The sequence below is a fragment of the Pocillopora damicornis genome, chromosome 9 (assembly GCF_964200805.1).
Source record: "Pocillopora damicornis chromosome 9, jaPocDami1.2, whole genome shotgun sequence".
Lineage (NCBI taxonomy): Eukaryota > Metazoa > Cnidaria > Anthozoa > Scleractinia > Pocilloporidae > Pocillopora > Pocillopora damicornis.
Window position 1 is genome coordinate 21,093,032 of NC_142678.1, and position 18,833 is coordinate 21,111,864.

The following is an 18,833-nucleotide window of genomic DNA, read 5'->3' on the forward strand; positions in this document are numbered from 1 at the left end:
TAATAAATGCCAGTTTTTGGCCCTCAAAGGAAAGTTTAGAAAAACATCCTCCTCGTGTCTTTTGTGCGTATATTCGCCCGAGCATATCTATCAGAATATTTTGAAATATTTCCAACTGATAAAATTTCAATGTTTACCCAACCGATAAGAACTTTTACTAGCCTGCAAGTTGTTCCCGGCTTTTCTTATTTTTTTCGAGAAAAAATTTCAGTCATGTTCTAACAGAAATTTCAAGCCACAGATGCGGGTTAAACAAAACTTCTTATCAATAACAAATGATGGCTTTGTTATTCACTCGAGTGAGACAAAACAGTTCCAACAAATTCATAACCAAGAGCTAAAAGCCGTCGAAAATAAAGCAATTTACATTAACTTGGGTTTTGTTTGGCACGGGATGTTTCACGACGTGGTAATTTATAATTTTCCTATTATGTGATATGAGTACAATGAGAAATTACCATAAGGACATGACCAAGATGTTTTTGAGAAAAATTGCCGAGTCCGGCTAATATTGATTATGTCATATTGAATCTCTCTCTGTTCTGAGAATAAGATCTGGCAAAGCACATCCGAGCTGATTCTCTCAAAACTACGGCTAGTAAGTATTACGTGTATCAAGACCTAGACGAATTTATCACTTTCTAACACCTTATTGGATCGACAAAAGATGTATATTCTACCTACTTGGAAATAATATTGTGAGCTAGCAATTAATTATCTATTGTAGTTTGTAAATAAGCGCTTCTTGTTTTGACAGATATTCCTTCGGTTGTTAAGAATAATCCAATCAAGAGAGAAACAATGATAGCCTGTTATAAATACGATGTTCAAATGTTTTCTTTAAAAGCGAAAAAAAGGACATCACATTTTCATATAGGACGAAGCGGAACAAAGCAAACATTCAGGTAAGGATTATGGCCTACAGAATTAAAAAAATCAGGTTAATGACAGTTTTTGGTAGAAATCCTCACGAAGAACAAAGCACTCTTTGAAAAATAACGAGAAGTGCTTGAACCTGCAGGCTTCTGCTCATTAGACGCTGAATTGTCTTTTCATAACACAGCTGCATGAACTCTTAGTTTTACTGGCTTGTTTAAAAAAACTTTCTATATACAATTTTAAAGCACACCTAAATCAAGGTGTTTATGGAATTTTTTGTAGAAATCCATTTGGGATACCAACTTCTCTTTGAAAATTAAGGAAAGCAACTAGAACCTGCATACTTCTGCTTAATAGATTACAGTATAAAATGACAAAACTAAATTCTCTTTCATCTTAAACTCATAACTTAACCCTTTAACTCTAAATAGTATATATCTTCGGTGCAAGCCCGAATCAAGGTCTTAATGTACTGGACTATTCCTTAGTAAGAATGTGGAATTAACTTTAAGATCTTTGATATAAAGACGAAAACTTTGGGTAAAGCACGATGGTGCTTTTATTTTTTCTTCCTTCGGGATAAACTAGCATCTACATTCGTGTAGCAAGGGTTTTTTTTCAAACATTTTCTGATCATGTTTTCATGCGCAAATTTTTTATTTTGTCCAGTAACTAAGGAGTTATATTAAACATATAAAATGAAAGCTGCATCTGAACATTAAGAATCTTTCATCCACTCCGATTAGCAGTTAGATATTGGTAAATGGAAAACTCAAGTTCTCGGTCCGGGTGCTGAATATGCCAAGAAGAAGAAAACAAAAATGAGAAAAAGAAACGATGGAGAGGGGTAATGGAAAAAGAAGGGATATGAAAGCAGCTTATATCTTATAACATGCTACAATAAACTTTCTTGTGATCAGCAACTTACCCACCAAGTAGTTGGGAATAGACTGTTGCCAGTAGCGTTAATTCATTCAGTGGCTATTAATTATCACGCAACATGATGTCGAAGCACTCTAAGCACTCGGTTAGTCAACACATGCATGGATTACTGTCATACGTGGAATAAACACAAGAGCCATATGAGTTTAAAATAACTTCTCACATGAGATTTTTAATTGTTTAAAATCTTTTGCTACTCAGCCATAGTCAGTCTATTAACCCTTCGATCAATTTGAGTCCTAGGTTCGAATTTAATTTTTCTTCGTTCGAATTTTTTACCTTGTCGTACGTAAAGAAAATGCGAAATTGGTAACCATAGATAAAATTAAACCTCAGCAAATGGTTACATTATAATTTCCGACTCAGACCCGATATTAAGGTATTCTTTTAAGCCATATTGTACAGTTACACACCTTAAGTAAGTTACTGAAAAGTTAGATGAAGTAACCTGTTGAAGTCTCTCGTTTAAGTTGCTGGTGTTATTATTTCGTACTAGTTGGTAGTGACGAAGAAGAAGAGACAAGAAGACAATTCTCACGGTCCTCTTCAAAATATGAAAGATGTGGAAAAAAGGAAAAAAGATTCAGTTGATTGCACGTAGATTTGAACCATTTCAGTCCATAAAAATACCTAATAGGTGATATTTTATCGCACAAATGTTCTTCCTTGTTCCAACCAATCCACTGAAAGATCGTTTCTTCTCACTTAATTATTTTTGTCAGTGTTTTTGTTTTGTTCCAACCTTTTGTCTGTTTGATCGATGTTTTAATATAAGGCCATTTGAAATCATGCAGTTGCATATTTCTATTACCCATGCAAACTGTCGATTGATCTCACAAGGTAATTTAGAATTATCTACTGAGTTCAGTGATAACGTAAATTGGCCACCGTAAAGAGTTTCAGATCTGACGTTCCGAGCGTCGGTTGATTTGGGCTGGAATGATCATGTTCACCGTGAGAAAGACTGCGGTTGGTAATACAGTCGAAGATGTATTTAGCGGTCACTCCGTCTAAGCGTTCGGTTTTCAAATTTCCGAATTTTTTCCCCCGTAGTACTGTAATTTTCAACTCTAGTAAGCGGTACGTCGTGCTCACCCCTTACTGAGTCCCGACGGCCTGATTGTATCGTTCAGGACCTGTATTGAACAATCAACTATAGTGGAACCACTCAAATAAAATTGGGGATAATCTTTAAAGTAAAATCTAATCCATGTTTAACTCCCGAAATCAATGTTAACAGTATTTTTGAGCGATATTTTGTACATGAGGGGTCAATTAGGCATAAAATGGCGTTTTTCATCGTTCTTTTATGATACCCCTATTCTTTGGAACCTGCATTCAGCGATCACCTCGCTATTCCCCATGAAATGCTCCTCCTGGACACGAAGTTGAGAAAGAAACTCGTTTCTGTTTTCCTCTTTAGCTTATCAACTCGAAATTCGAGATCAGTATAGCGCAGGTCTACTTCAAATTAATCTCTGGTAATGACCGTATAGAAACTTACATTTCTTTATTCTATGACAATATCTACCTTTAGAAAAAGGGATATATGATCGATTTAAAAATAAATAGAAAAATAAAACTTAGTAGATTGACTACAAAAAGGCAGGAAAAGAGTTCAACCTTTTTCGCTTTGGAAACTTCAGTCAGTGTTAATTCAATGAAAAACTTAAGTTTACTATGTATAAATTTGTTCATGACGGCCATCCAGCGACCAAACACACAAAATTTAATTTGACTCATTGTTAAATGGGATTATTAAGACAGGAATACGTCAAGTCTTCTTCTAAAGTGCCAGTTTCATAACAATATCATAATTTGGTTAAAAGTGGGATTAAAGCTTTATATTTCGTTTTGATTAAAGTGTAAATAATTTGGCACTTTTCTTTTATGAGTTTAAAGCAGCGACTAATATTATCTAGTTTTTCTTTTCAAGATATGTGATCAATTTGTGATGCGTCTCTTAAGATTTTCAAAAAAGACTTTTATAGTATTTAATGAAGTTCCATGAAGGTAAATCTTGCTCGAATTTCAGCATAGAAGAACGATTTTCACTAATTGAAGACTAAATGGATTTTCGACCTTGTATACCGTCTTTTCGTTTCCATAGAGTCTCTAAGACTCTTTACGCTCTCGGGAAGAATTTTCTGCCTCATAAGGATTAAATATCTAATTTGAAAGGGTCTCTAGATTTCCGGTTCCTAATCTGTGTGAAAGCAGCTGTAAACGAAGGTAAAGTAAAGCTAAAAATGGTATCTCACAAGTGTCCGTTGTTTTACTCTAATCGTTAGTTTACCTATAGCCACAAAATCACATTTTACGAGGTTTGTAAATGGATTTTGGTGGTTAACAATAACGATTTTTTGCTGTGCTAATTGCTTATTTTGATAGCCTTATCTGTTCGCTGAGAAGTAAAGGAAGGTGTTTGACGAAATGCAATTATAAAGCGGAACGAAAAAAGAATCAAAATAAGGCGAGGAATTCAAACAACAAGATTCTCTGCCGGTTTAATGACACTTTTAAACACATGGGGGTGAAATTATTGTCGGAGCACGTTTGTAAATCGTAAATCGGCGATTCACCTGACAATATTTGATTAGTTTTAACTGCCAAACATAGCAATGAGGAAATCAAATTGAGGTATTGCACGAAAAACTTCTTTACCAATGAAAGTAACGTAGATCAAAAGCAAAAAAGAGAAAAAAAAGAGAAGATGTCGAAAAGCGTCCGAGGAACAAAGGCATAGCACTCAAAATGTTTTTTTCCGGTAGTATTGTATGTTGCTTGTCAGTGAATTAACATATGCCCTGGAAATCTCAATTTTCTTCCACAATCCTAGGTTTCGTTCTGAGATTAGCAAAAAGAGACGAAGCAGAACTTCTCCAACAACCAAGAAAAGTGATGAACGTAAGCAGGAACTTCATTTCGCTTTTTAAACTGCCAATCACCAAGTTAAAAAGCTAGGAAAATATTTTGTTAGTAGGTTACCTTTTTTGATTTTTGCCACCAGAGCAAGATTTCATTACTGATTAAAGGAGCCACGCATGCACACCTGTTTTGATCGATATCATCTCGGTGTTATGCCTTATTTCATTACAATAGGTAACAGGTAATGAGGGGTCGATTCTACCTCAACTTTTCGTATTTTTCATCAAAAATTTCATGGAAACACAGTTATTACAGCACAGTTATTACCTGACAAGTTGGGATCATTTTTGTTCTTTTAAAAAAAAGACAGGTTAAACACTATTGATGATTTTTGTAGAAATGCTTCAATTTTTGCGTCATGTGTTTAACTCAAAAGCTATGACCCTTAGTTTTTCATTGTCGATTAAAGTTAACGTATCGAAGTTTTAAAAATGTTAAGTAACAGGCTGTGACGTACCTTGACCTTTTTTTTTTTTATTTACAGGTGATTTTACTTGCCAGCGTTGTCTTAATGACAGCATTCGTAGTGAATGGCAATTCTGTTAAGGTTTGTAAAATAGTTTTTTTTTCATTGTCAAAACGCACAACTAGTCAGAATTCAGGCAGCTTTTAATCGCAGTGCTCATCGATAGAAATTTTAGCCGATCAAGCACAAGTCCTTAATTCTCTTAGATCTTTCTTCGTCTTCATTCCCGACAATTTCTATGGTGCATCCGGTTCAAACCCACAATCCTTTGTGGACTTGTCATTCTGGCCGCGCTCACTATCTCTGTTTTCTTTACTCCGTAATCTTTTTTGTATTTCCAAATTAGAAATTCGCCAATCAAAAAGTGAACTGACATTTTCTTGTTTTCAGGGATCGAGGGACTTAAACGACTTACGTCGGTACAAAAGAGCAGGTACAATTATCAGTTTCTAATGTTCTTCGCACCTCGACATTAGAATTTGTTGTTGCGTTCTTTCAAGAGAACCTCAGGCGTTCCCTATATTTCGTCTACTAACTAGCACCTTTTGTGCAGTCTTAACTCGCCCTTTTTTTTTTTTAACGAAATTCAAGGTCCTTCAAATTATGAACCAGTGGGTTGCTACAGTTCTGGGAAACTGAAAAAGGCGAAAGTATTCGGCAAGAAGTCATTCAAGAAGATTAAAGCCGGAGCAGAGAGACCCATTGATCAGTGCAGTGAAGGCCAGGATTATGCCATCATTGGAATCCAGAGGATAAAGAAAGACATTTCGTGTTTAAATGGAAACGAAGAAAAATGGGACCCAAATGATTTCAAAATGGATCAAGAAAGCAAATGTCCCGGTGGAGCAGGATCGAAGAAGACAATCTTCATCTACAAAAAAAGCGTGAATCCAGGTAGAGGAAAATTATAAAGCAATTTGCGTTTCTCAAACTTTTAATATTCGCTAAAATTAAAATTTTTAAAGAGTCAGGTACCCAACCTGCACGCAAATCGATTGTCCCACCATAAGTGGGCTAAGCGCTCCCATTTTCGCTTCTATGAAAAGAACTGCCTTTAATAAACCTCAACATGATCCCTCACTTTCTCTATATCCTGCCAAGATAACCTTCATTTGCATCCGTGTTTTTTCTGTTTCCTTAACTGGGCTGCGGCAAATACTGTGTCTGAGTGAACTTCTGCCACTCGGTTTTGCCTAACCTGTTTTTTTTTACCTAAGTCTTTGAAAATGTATCATCGCTAAAACCTAAAAGAGTTTGAGGGTAGCTAAAGGAAGGGTCATAGTCTACGGCTTTAGGATTTTCATTCACACTTAAAGTTATTAAGTTACAGACAGTCTCCCGAAATTCTCTTCTGAGACAACCACAAATCCCTTTCAATGCCTTGACTGTCCCTAGCCTCTCAATACTCGAAATTGTGGCCTAGTTCTACATGGCTGATCTTCACTAAATATGCACGCATATCGCCTGTCATATTTGAACCTGTAAATTCTTACCTCACAGAGTCTTCTGTTGCTCTGTGGTGTAGCATCGGTAGAATACTTCTGGGGACTCAGAATTTTTCCTTAGACCCACGCCCGAGACCATACGAAGACACGTCTTTCCTTAACCACATCTATGTTCCGTAATGTCTTTTTAGGGATCGTAGCTGACGGGAAGTGCAGATACGGCGACAAAGTATTCAATGACGGAGAAGAAGCCCCAATATATCACAAGACAGGCGACGTGTTTAACGACTATTGTGAATTGTGTGAGTGTATTAAAGGAAACCTGACTGACTGTATGCACATCAAATGTGACACTGGGTTGATGGGCTGTAAAGAAATTGTTTATCCATCAGAAAGTGGGGAGTGTTGTCCGAAATGCAAATCAGAACCTTTAAGGAAGAGTAAGTATACTTCAAATACATTTTCAATGAAAAACTCCGACTATTATAATGGTAATATTAACAATGATTATAATAAGGAATATGATGATAAAATCCGAACTCCGAGATAGTAAGGCCTGGAGGAGACAGTAGTCACTGTAGAGAACTACATCTCCTGGGAACCAAAACTGCAATGAGTCAATCCGCTTTTTAATGCGCTGCTAGAGAGGATTAGAACGAAATTCCCGATAAAAATCACCCCTGCATTACCCGAAAACTTGAAGTTCAAAAATTGTAAACTTTTAAATTCTCACTCGATTTAGATAAGACTCAATACAAATGTATTACTGAAAGATATAGGTTAAAATCAGTAATTTGATCCTGTCCTGAATAAACAATTTTGATTTGTCTTTAATTTGGTGGTTTCAGAGTGCGACGGCAGGCGATCTTGGTTGAGTTACGAAGATGACGTATGTTTATTTTGCGAATGCCACGGGCAAGTTTCCGCAACGTGCCGCGTTGTCAAACCTGCTTGCCAAGCTGTAAGTTGCAAAGATCCGGTTATCCCCGTCGGAGAGTGCTGCCCATATTGCGGTATTTACGAATTCTTTTTTCATCATAAGACTGCACATGATAACGATGATCCTTTTTTCCTTTTGTCACGGATTAAAAATTAAACTGGAATTATGAGTGTCATATTGACGATATTTACCATAAAACTTTTAAATAAAGAGAAAGAAAATTGTGACCAGGGACAACAAAGAAGGAAAAACGGCGATATATCTGTTGGTAAAATGAACGATGACGCATCAAGCTGTTTTATTTTTCGTTGATCATAATGTTTCTTTCTTTTCTTAATCAGAACCACAAACAACTCCTCCGCCAGTGTTTACAATCAAACCAACGGAGGATAGACCAGAACCACCCTTCCCATTTCCTTTCTGAAGTGAAATCAAGAAGTAAAGATGGTAAACCGTTGCTTAGTTCGTAATAAGGAATACGTCGTTGTTCTTATCTAGTTTTTTTCCTGTTGATCGTCTTCTTTCAGCTTCCAGTGAGCATGCATTTCAGTTCTTTCTTTTCGACCTCTATCAGTATTTCATTTTTAATTTTTGTCAGACTACAATTTTTTCCAATAAGATCTCGTTTTGTTTTAATCTTCCGTGACTCTCTTTAGTGCTGCACTTTGAAAAAAAAAAAGTATATATTCCTTCTGAATTGATAAGCGTCAATCTCTGTTCAATTCATTGGTCTTTGAAAACCAGCAGCACAGAACTTAACTAACTTTTCTGTAACTTATTTTCAGTTGCAGATGATCTATGAAATTTACAGTCTTATGGTGACTTCTCATCCTTCGTTAGCTGTTGTATTCTGCAAATGTCATGTTGTTTTATAGAAATTACAACCAGAAATATTAAAAATGTTAAAAAGCAAGGAATTGGTTTAATTTATTGACTGTTATTTTATCTGGTGAGCTCCACATGCTTTTTGCATCAGTGTTCTTTGATAGCGTTATTGCAATTAGATGTAAGCGAGCCTTGAAATCGTAGAAATATTAATCGTCTGTTCATAGTTGCTATTTTCTAAAACATACTTCTCGCGCTAATTATTCAGGCTAAATCATTATTGCAAATTTGTCAAGATTCTCTCTTGTGATGGCCATGCGGCGCCTTTTACGAACATACAAAGAGAAAAAGAAAAAAAGCCACTCGTTTTAAATAGAGCGACGTGGCTTGAAATCTGCAAGTCTAAAGCCGATTTAACAAGAAACCTTGATGTGGAGGCGGTGAAATTGTGAAAAGTTTGTTGAGGGTTTTAATCGCCTCTGTAAAGTGGCCTTTATCCGCACAGAGTTCCTCTATCTGGGAGGCGATATAAATTAGTGCGCGCGTGTTAACTAAAATTCAATCCTGTGGCCAAGAAAGTGAAAGATGACTCTAATTTGCAATTATATGAGGGGAAATTATGGGTGATTGTTTACCTCGAGGGATTAATTACTCACGAATGAATAATATCAATAATTAATTTTATGGCCGAGATACCGCTGGTACTTAAATGTCCAAGAAACAATGCATGAATGATTTTCATTTCTTATGGATTTAATTTCAATGATGATTTATCACCTCTGATACAAGTCGATTCAATTTTGCAAATTTGTTATATTTCACTCTGGTTATTATCTACGTGGGATCCCCTATCGACAAACAAAGAACTGAAAATCAACACAAACTTTGACCACACCGCCAGAGCAGGCGACATCAACGCTATCACAATCTATCGTTACCTGTTTGCAAAGCGTAGATAGAAAAAAAAGCGCGTTCTTGTTTATTTTATTAGATTCAAAACATCAATCTTTTCAGTGGGCCTTGGGCTTTCTCTATGAGAAGGTTAATTTAATTAAACTAGTAATAATCAAAGATTATTAAAGTGCATTCGATCTCTAGCAAAAGGTTTTTTTTTTTTTAATCGTACTGATTGTGCTGATCTGTGTGTTTTCAGCTCAAGGCGGTCAAGAAAACATTTGCACATGAGATCGAGGCTATTTGTGCCACATAACCAGCCAGCCGGTCCAAAATGGTACCCAATACCTGAAATCGTATGGTATCCCGATCGATCCCCTTGGGACTGGTCCATAAAACCCTCGAGAGTGATTTCCATAAAAACGACACGATAAGTACGCGTTCTCCTTCGTCGAATGCAATAGATGTTTATCCACTCTTAACACTCTTCACAAAAATTAATATACAGATAAGACCGTGAGAGACCGACACAGTTTCGTTAAACAGTGGCTAAATTTTGTTTAAATAAACAGCCCATGAAGATTTTTACACTTTTTCTTTTCCACAGATGCTTTTTTTGGTGTGTCTTTTACTCTTTGAGGCATGCGCTGTGTCCATCAGTGTCCATCAGATGATAAACCGCAATATGGAACGTGACTCCATTCGGGTAATATACAGCTATGATGATCTCTCATAACGTGAAAACCGACGTCGAATAAGCGTTGTGTCCTAAACGAATTCGCCTTTCGCTGCTCATCAAACAGTGACTGTATTAAATCATATCCTCTCTATTCTCCAAGACAACACAGTCTCGGCTTACGTCAGAGTGGGATATTTTCCTGGTGACAAACTGGCTCCCTTCCTCACTTTAAAGCGGTGATTTGTTTTCTTATTTTCAGGATAATTCAGATCCAGAGAACCATGAGTCCTCCATGGTACAAGCACGATATGCACGAGGCAAGAATAAAACGTCCTAAGAACTTGTAAAGTTCACCTTTAAGTCTCTTGTCCATAAATTATCCTACTTAAAAAACACACTGAATCGTAAAGCTCAGGAAACGGCAACATGATTATGTGTTATTATGGACGAAAAATATGTCCAGCGCAGCCTAACTACTATTCTCTCGTAATTTTAAAATTACAGGGTTTAAAAATTGAATTGGAATTATGAGTGTCACAATGACGATATCTGCCATAAAATTGTTAAATAAAGAGGACGAATATTGTGACCAGGGACAACAAAGGTTAAAGAAGAAAAAAATCGTGCATGAAACAGATCGAAAATCTGTCGCGGTTTCGAAAAAGTTTTAGCCGTTGAATTTTGTGGAATTGAATTTTTTAACCCTTTAATTCCCACGAGTGACCGAGACAGAATTTCTCCTCACAATATCGGTATGATACCCAGTGGAAAAGTGATGAGAATAACCAAAAATATCAATTAGGGAATTATCAGTTGATCCAATACCAGATGATCTCCAAACTAAAGAGCCAAACAACATGGTTGGTGAATGTGCTTTCATCTTTGATGTCCAGTTCTCCAGGTAGTATTTTTCCAGAATCCGTAAAGCGTATATCACCACTGATCATTTTCATTTGTTGGTAAAATGAACAATGACGCATTAAGCTGTTTTGTTTTTCGTTGATCAAAATATTTCTTTCTTTTATTAATCAGAACCAGAAGCTCCTCCGCCGGTGTTCACAATCGAACCAACGAAGGATAGAACAGAACCATCCTTCCCATTTGCATTTCCCTTCTGAAGTGAAATCAAGAAGTAAAGATGGTAAACTCATAAACCGTTGCTTAGTTCGTAGTCAGGAATACGTCGTTGTTCTTGTCTAGTTTTTTTCCCGTTGATCGTCTTCTTTCAGCTTCTCTGAGCATTTAAGTTCCTTCCTTTCGACATATTTCAGTATTTCATTTTTAATTTTTCTCAGACTACAATTTTTTCCAATATGATCTCGTTTTGCTTTTCCGTGACTCTCTTTAGTGCTGCACTTTGTAAAAAAAAAAGGAAAAACCCAAGGCATATATTCCTTCTGAATTGATAAGCGTCAATCTTTGTTCAATTCATCGATCTTTAAAAACCAGCTGCACAGAACTTAACCAACTTTTCTGTAACTTATTTTCAGCTGTAGATGATCCAGTGAAATTACTGTCTGATGATAACTTCTCTTCTGTTGTATTCTGCAAATGTCATGTTCTTTTATAGAAATTACAACCAGAAAAAATTAAAAACGTTAAAACGCAAGGAATTGGTTTATTTTATTGACTGTGTTATATGTTCTGGTGAGCTCCACATGCTTTTTGCATCAGTGTTCTTTGACAACGTTATTACAGTTAGATGTAAGCGAGCCTTGAAATCGTCGAAATATTGATCGTCTGTTCATAGTTGCTATTTTCTCAAACAGACTTCTCGCGCTGATTATTCAGGCTAAATCATTATTGCAAATTTGCCAAGATTCTCTCTTGTGATGGCCATGCGGCGCCTTTTACCAACATACAAAGAGAAAAAGAAAAAAAAACCTCTTTGTTTTAAATGTGGCAACGTGGCTTGAAGTCTGCGATTCTAGAGCCGATTTAACAAGAAACCTTGATGTGGAGGCGGTGAAATTATGAACAGTTTGTTTAGGGTTTTAATCGCCTCTGTATAGTGGCCTTTATTCGCACAGACTTTCCCTTTCAAGTAGGTGATATAAATTAGTGCGCACGTGTTAGCTGAATTTCATCCTGTGGCCAAGAAAGTGAAAGATGACTCTAATTTGGCAATTATATGAGGGGAAATTATGGGTGATTGTTCACCTCGGGGGATTAATTACTCACAAATGAATAATATCGATGACTAATTCATGTTGTCATTGTATGGCCGAGATACCGCTGGTACTTAAATGCCCAAGAAACAATGCATGAATTTAATTTCAATGATAATTTATTACTCCTGATACAAGCCAATTCAATTTTGCAAATTAGTTGTATTTTACTCTGGTTGTTATCTACTTGGGATCTCCCATCGAAAAAAAGAGAGCTGGAGAAAAACAACACAAACTTTGACCCAACCGCCGTATAATTTCCTTTGAGGCCAACAAAGGTATGAAGAGTATAATACAAGAATAAAAAAAATTTGGTTCTAGACTCGTTCAGTGAATTCTTTAGAGCTGAACTGTTAGCTTTCCCAGTCAAAGGAAGAGCAGGTGACATTAACGCTATCACAATTTATCGTAAACTGTTTGCACAGCGTAGATAGAAAAAAAAAGCGCGTCCTTCTTTTATTCTATTAAATTTAATAGCATCAGAACTAATGCCCATGAAATGGAATGAAAGTTATACATTATAATTTAAACAACGAAGACATATCTAAACTGTACCACGGCGCTAAACAAAAGCTTCTAATCATTATAATCAGCCAAGCTTGAAATCAATTTAAGTTTGCATATTTATCTAAAGGTAGACTAAGACTATTGTTATAAAAAGACAATCTGCGAAGCTTTTACATCACTTAGTTACCGTGCGTAGGATCTGTTTCCACAAGTACACCATTCAAGGTAGGTTCAGTTCCTCTTGAAGATATAACCAAAACTCTTACTGTAAGAATCATCTCAGGATGTCCTTTTAAAAAAGCTATCCCCCTTTCAACTGATGTAAGGGTTTTTTGTTCACCTCACACTCAAACATGTATTAATTTAGGTTTCTTTGGCAAAACTTCATTCTTAGGCAATATTAGTTGGGACACTTCCTAAAACAACGTTTATGATGTTCAATCGCCCCTCTTCTCTTCCCTACGATGTTTTTCAGTGCTGATGCGTCCATACCATCTTGCAGACCAACATCGAGAGGGGCAGGGATTTTAGTTGGTGTACTAAGAATGTTTCTGGGATTGTTTCTCGCATAACAAAACAATCCAGTGAGAGGATCAATTTACTAGTTGTTAAAGTAAACTGTTTTTCGCTAAAACGAAACTGTGTGGCAAAATTTCTAAATTTTGTTATCAAATCTATCAAGAAAAGTGAAGAAGGTATCCCAGAGTTTTCGATGCAAGGGGCATAATGCCAAAATCCTAATTAGTTTCTTGGAAGGGTGCACTCAGACATTAAATAACAAGTGTTGTCTTTGGTATGTTTTGCCTGCGCGAAGTTTGTGGCTTCTAGATTTTCACAGACAATGAAGTAAGCCGCCCGTTGCTGAAACAAATGGAAATCATAAATGCTATTGTCTGATTAACGAAGAACTTAGCACCTTTTGTTACCTCCAGAGATTCTTCAAATGTCAAGGATCACGTACGCAAGACTTGCAGTTGAAAAGTATTAATGCCATTCATACAGTACAATCCTATCAAGGGTCTTTCGATACCGTCATTACAACATAATACTCAAACCAAGTTGAATGTTAGGAACATTCTTGAAGTTAGCGTTGTTTATTGATCTTTAAAAGCTTTAGCCCACACGCGAGTACAAAACAGAAATCCCGTAATCTGTTTATGAATTCGTCATTGACCAATCAGGAAGGCCTTTTTTTGTTAGGGTAAAATAATGCTTAATACTTTTTTGGTTTCACATATCATTTGCATTTAGTAGCGACTGCTACGTCTGCACGATAGTGTTACCAGTTTGTAAATGTTCAAGTAAATATTTTTACTGCTGTATAATACAGTTTAAGCGTTAATCACTTAAAAGTTTAAGAAATTTCTCGTCGTATGATTTCCCTTGAGGCCAGATTATTTCCTTTATAAACTTCATTTAAAGGCGATGAGAATGAAATCTCCACCGGCCGGTGAATTCTTTATCTCGTGCCATCTTAATCCCTTTTATAATAAAGTTCGGATATAACGCGCGCTGTCATTGGTTGAAAGAGCATGCTCTATGAGAGTATAGAACTTAGAGCTGAGCTAAAGCTGTCACGCCATCTGCCAAATTGTGCTATGTTCGACCTTTTCCGGGACTTCTTTGTAGCTTTTTTCCGATAATTGAAAGTGAAGTTTCGGAACAAGCGAGCCGGTAAGTAGCAACAGAAGAACCAAATTAAGGTTTGTAAACATACCAGGCGCCGTAATTTACTTTATTAAAACGTAAGCAGACACGAAAATCCTCAAAGGAAAAACAAAATCGACATTCCGAGTTTTAAAGATTAATTCACGCTCAGTTAGATTGCAAGCTTACGTACAGAAATAAAAATCAAACACAGCTAACACTCATATAGTATTTAAAGTTCAGTGTTCAAAAACAAAACAGAACAAAACAGAAATGATGAAAAATATAACCAAACTGGCATAACTGTTAAAATTCATTCTAATCATGACGGTGTCTGAGCGAATATGATCATGCTGAACTCCATCGCGGCTCGCTCATCATGGCGATCTCCGGTCATCACAGTAAAGCAAGTCTCAGAAACTATATAGACCGCCCTTCGAGTGAAAAAATAAGAGCTTGCTCTGATATCCTTTCCGATGCGTTGAGTGGAAAGTCACTGCAGCCGAGTTTTGCCGTATCCCGAGCGATCTTCATGTTTCGGTGAATTCGGCTGTCGTTTATTCAAAAAACACTCGCCTTGAACAGTTTGTTTTATACCTTCTCATGTGAAAAAACTCGCGTGTTTTTATGAGCCATAATTCGGCTGAAGTTCACTGAACATTTCACTTCAAGATTCTGTATTAGAGACTTAAAAACTTCAGGCAAAAGTTTTAAATTCGACTTACCGAACTATTTTAGTTTATAAACAATCGCAGAAGGTGAACTTTGATGGTTTTTGAACTTTGATGATTTGACACTTTTGACAGTTTTAGTCTTGTACAGCCAATCAGATAATTTGAACCATTCTAACAGGGATTCTGATTGGCTTATTGTAGCGTGCTTTATGAGAGTATAGAGCATGCTGACGACACTGTTCTTCGCTTTGGAAATAAAGTTTGTTTTGAAAATTGAAAGTAATGCTCGGGGAATTTAATGGATTCTTTATTATAAAACAAATAGAGAAGCCTTGACTGTGCTCTGTTCTGTTACAAAGCACTTAGGAAGCGGCTAGAGCACTCAAGAAGTGGGAAGAAACACTCGACTACGTCTCGTGTTTCTCCCTACACTTCTTTCGTGCTCTAGCCGCTTCCTGCGTGCTTTGTAACAGAACAGAGCACAGTCAAGGCTTCTCTATTTGTTAAATGATGTGGGCTCATGGGGCCGGTTATAACACGAGCTCTACAACCTAAACCACGGTTTTACAAAATCAGTGGGCCTTGGGCTTTCTCTACGAGAAGTTTTATTTAATAAATGTTCGTCCACTCTTAACAATCTTAACAAATAAATGTTCAGATAAAAGGTTCAGCTGAAACCGAGAATTGTGTAAATAAACAACCCATAAAGAATTTTATACTTTTTCTTTTCTACAGATGCTTTTTTTGGTGTGTCTTTTACTCTTTGAGGCATACGCTGTTTCCATTAGCCCAATAATAGGCCGCGATATGGAACGTGACTCCATTCAGGTAATATCAGTAAAACTGTGATGATCTTTCATGACGTGTTAACCGACATCAAATAAGCGTTTTGTCCTAAACGTATTCGCTTTCGCTGCTCATCAAGCAATGACTGTATTAAATCATATCATTTAAGTGCTCCTTTCTATTCACCAAGACAATACAATCTCGGCTTACGCGATGGTCAGAGAAGGATATTTTCCTGGTAACAAACTAGCTCCCTCTCTCACTTTATAGCTGTGATTTGTTTTCTTATTTTCAGGATAATTCAGATCCAGAGAACCAGGATGAGTCCTCCATGGTACAAGCACGATATGCACGTGGCAAGTATAAAACATCTTAAGAACTTGTAAAGTTCACCTCTAAGTCTCTTGTCCATAAGTTATTCCACTTAACAAGCTCAGGAAATGGCAACATGGTCATGTGTTACTATGGACGAAAATATGTCCAGCGTAGCCGAACTACTGTTCTATCGTAATTTTAGTGATAGTAACCTAATACAGATAGGTAAAAGTACAAATTTGTGGGATTGGAGTAAAGGTAAGGTGAAACATTGAGATTTCGCACTTCAGGAACATTTTGAGCGAATGACAGTGGTCGTTAACGTTCTTCCTTTGTCATTGATGATGACCGAGTACATCTCAAGGGTCCATTGCTTACGTCTGTGGCTGATGAATCCGATGCAAGCTTAAGAGACTGCGGCTCAAGTTGGATATTGGTGGTTGGAAAGTTGATTCTGGACATCCCCAACATGTCTTCCTCATTGACTTCAGCAATATTTTGTCGCTCATTCTAACACTGTCACTGTTTTGCATAACGTTTCAGAACCCAAAAGATGTACATACAGAAACAAGGAATATAAACCGGGCGCAAAAGTTGACATAAATTTGGGTCCGGATTATGCAAGATGCGATCGATGCACATGTACCAAGAAAGGAAAATTCCGCAAATGCACCAAATTGTACTATTGTGAAGTGGGCTTTCTGAAGTGTAAGGTTGAGGATTATGAATGGCTTCCTGGTAAATGCTGTCCTGAGTGCAAACGAAAAAGTAAGTTACCTACTGTTCATAGCTTTCTCAATCCTCGTTTCGCTTGTGTGCCTTGAGTTTTAGTGTGTGTACAGAGTCTGTGCAGGGATGCTCGTTTTTCTTGCTATTTGTTTCTGTCTTCTGTTTCTGCACTTGCACGTTTTTGAATTTTTTCGTTCATTAACTCTCAGTTCTACGATTTTCAGTTTTCTGTGCATGACTCGCCAGTAGTTCTATAAATTAATTTGTTTAAAATATGCATCGAGGCCAACTACCTCAACTCAATAATTAGATTATTATCATTGTGTATCGTCTGCACTTTCCATTTTTGCTCGTTTATTTCGCGTTTAAGTACCTGAATCTTGACCTCCAACCGTTCCTCACCTAAAAAAACTAATAGGGCCACTTGCCTTCGTTTAGTGGCTTCTTTCAGTTAAGAACGGAAAAAAAATTAAGAATTCAGTTTACTCTGTCAATTACACGTGTACTAGGTGTGTATGTGACAATGGAATCTCTCTTCTAATGCGTTCAAAACTGACCAATTGCTTTTTAAGCTTTAAATATTGAAGTTATTGATTTACAGGTTGCACTGACGACAGAAAGGTCGGGGAAAAATGGGAGAGGATAAAAAGCATGACGGGGCAAAATAAAGGCATTTGCTCTCTTTGTGAATGTTTAGCTGACGGCGAAGAGTTCTGCCAAGACAGTCGTTTCATTTGCTTTGACTTACCAGGGTGTCTGGAGACTGAGATAAAACCGGACTTCTGCTGTCCACAGTGCAGTAAGTATCACCAAAGAGATGATAATGAAATAAATGCATGAAATAAGAGAAAAAGAGGAAGAAAGATGTCTCACAGCAAAAATCATCTGAATAATCACTACATGTTCAAGCTAGAGCACAGGAAGTTTACAACAGCGCAAAAAAGGCATCCTTTTCGTAAGCTAGGACAGTGGATTGAGGCGAGAAAATGGTCCATTTAAACAACCTTGAAAAAATTCAATTCGACATCAAATGACCGATTTTCAGGTTGTGGTTATGTGGACTTTTTAAGCTGCTGTACTGCATTGAAAACTGCTATTAAAATGTGAACAATTAATAACCTAGCAACAAGAAGTCCCATATGCAGAGTTCCAATGAGTCCTCGAGGTGGCAAAAGTTGGGTATGTGTTGGTCTTAGAGAGAAACTGCTCTCTGGGTTATAGGTCCTTGATAACGTCCCAAATAGAGGGAGAGTAAGTTTTTAATGCAGATGAAGTTAATCATCGACGCGGAACTTGTGAATGTGAAGAAGACAGCAGTTCGTAGATGAAAGTCGCGATCCTCGTCGAAAGTGACTGCATCATGAGAAAAACGATTTTACTTCTTTCGTAGAGTTGTTAATGTTTCCGTACACATTGTTCTCGGCAAATATAGTTGTTGTCCTCATTTTCGTAAGTACTTGGGGAATTGATGTAGCCAGTGTCCTAAGATGACAGCTCATTGCTCTTTTTCTATCAAACTTTCAGAAACTTGGGCCAAATCAACTACGACTGATGCGCCAAGCTTTACCATTATACAGACGGAACCTACAGAACCACCGCCGTTTCCATATTTCCCGTTTGACTCCAATGAAGACAAAGAAACTTAAGACCAGGCTCGACAAATGTCAGATGTGATTTGCTTCGAGTGTTGAGATCTCTGAGAGCTTCTAGTTTTTCAAAGGAAGAGTGAGCATGACGATTCTAATGACTTGTTCTAAGAAATAAGAGATCGTTGAATGGATGTGTTCGCGAGACTCGATTAAACCTGGAAATAAAACTTGAAAAGAAATTGAAAACGCATCTTCTTGTTTGCTGCAGTCATTTTAATTTAAATTACATCCAGTATCAGTTACTTTAGTGGTTAAACTGCATCAGGATGATTTTTGGCAGTTTCTTTAATGTTTCGCTGGGAACGAGTCAACCATAAAATTTAAGCAAATGTTTTGATACCCTATCTATCTTCTTTTGTC

At 36.9% G+C, this 18,833-nt stretch overlaps 2 protein-coding genes and 1 long non-coding RNA gene across 12 annotated transcripts; all 3 read left to right on the forward strand.

The window, feature by feature from the left end:
- Nucleotides 1-834: 834 nt before the first annotated feature.
- LOC113679656 (uncharacterized) lies at nucleotides 835-8,513 on the forward strand. Of its 6 annotated transcripts, none has more exons than XM_027196617.2 (9): nucleotides 835-905; nucleotides 4,661-4,728; nucleotides 5,234-5,296; nucleotides 5,606-5,648; nucleotides 5,807-6,109; nucleotides 6,852-7,100; nucleotides 7,509-7,673; nucleotides 7,942-8,047; nucleotides 8,386-8,513. In XM_027196617.2, the coding sequence occupies exons 2-8, from the start codon at nucleotides 4,723-4,725 to the stop codon at nucleotides 8,022-8,024; spliced, it is 912 nt and encodes a 303-aa protein (XP_027052418.2). In that variant the 5' UTR covers nucleotides 835-905; nucleotides 4,661-4,722; the 3' UTR covers nucleotides 8,025-8,047; nucleotides 8,386-8,513. The 6 variants fall into 6 exon arrangements, with proteins under 6 accessions (XP_027052418.2, XP_089038433.1, XP_089038431.1 ...); XM_089182307.1 differs by having other exon boundaries at nucleotides 7,942-8,038; XM_089182305.1 differs by lacking the exon at nucleotides 835-905 and adding an exon at nucleotides 3,732-4,053.
- Nucleotides 8,514-9,615: 1,102 nt separating this feature from the next.
- On the forward strand, nucleotides 9,616-11,607 carry LOC149040612 (uncharacterized). Of its 2 annotated transcripts, none has more exons than XR_016179735.1 (5): nucleotides 9,616-9,753; nucleotides 9,927-10,025; nucleotides 10,258-10,315; nucleotides 11,031-11,139; nucleotides 11,489-11,607. It is a non-coding gene; the product is annotated as an uncharacterized LOC149040612 (long non-coding RNA). The 2 variants fall into 2 exon arrangements; XR_016179736.1 differs by having other exon boundaries at nucleotides 11,031-11,130.
- A 712-nt stretch (nucleotides 11,608-12,319) lies between these two features.
- Nucleotides 12,320-18,663, forward strand: LOC113679671 (uncharacterized). 4 transcript variants are annotated; one of them, XM_089182322.1, is made up of 6 exons: nucleotides 12,320-12,444; nucleotides 15,730-15,822; nucleotides 16,076-16,136; nucleotides 16,639-16,863; nucleotides 17,426-17,623; nucleotides 18,349-18,663. In XM_089182322.1, exons 2-6 carry the CDS (start codon nucleotides 15,730-15,732, stop codon nucleotides 18,468-18,470), a joined length of 699 nt encoding a protein of 232 aa, XP_089038448.1. In that variant the 5' UTR covers nucleotides 12,320-12,444; the 3' UTR covers nucleotides 18,471-18,663. The 4 variants fall into 4 exon arrangements, with proteins under 4 accessions (XP_089038448.1, XP_089038449.1, XP_089038447.1 ...); XM_089182323.1 differs by lacking the exon at nucleotides 12,320-12,444 and adding an exon at nucleotides 12,686-12,898; XM_089182321.1 differs by lacking the exon at nucleotides 12,320-12,444 and adding an exon at nucleotides 13,606-13,654.
- Nucleotides 18,664-18,833: the final 170 nt, after the last annotated feature.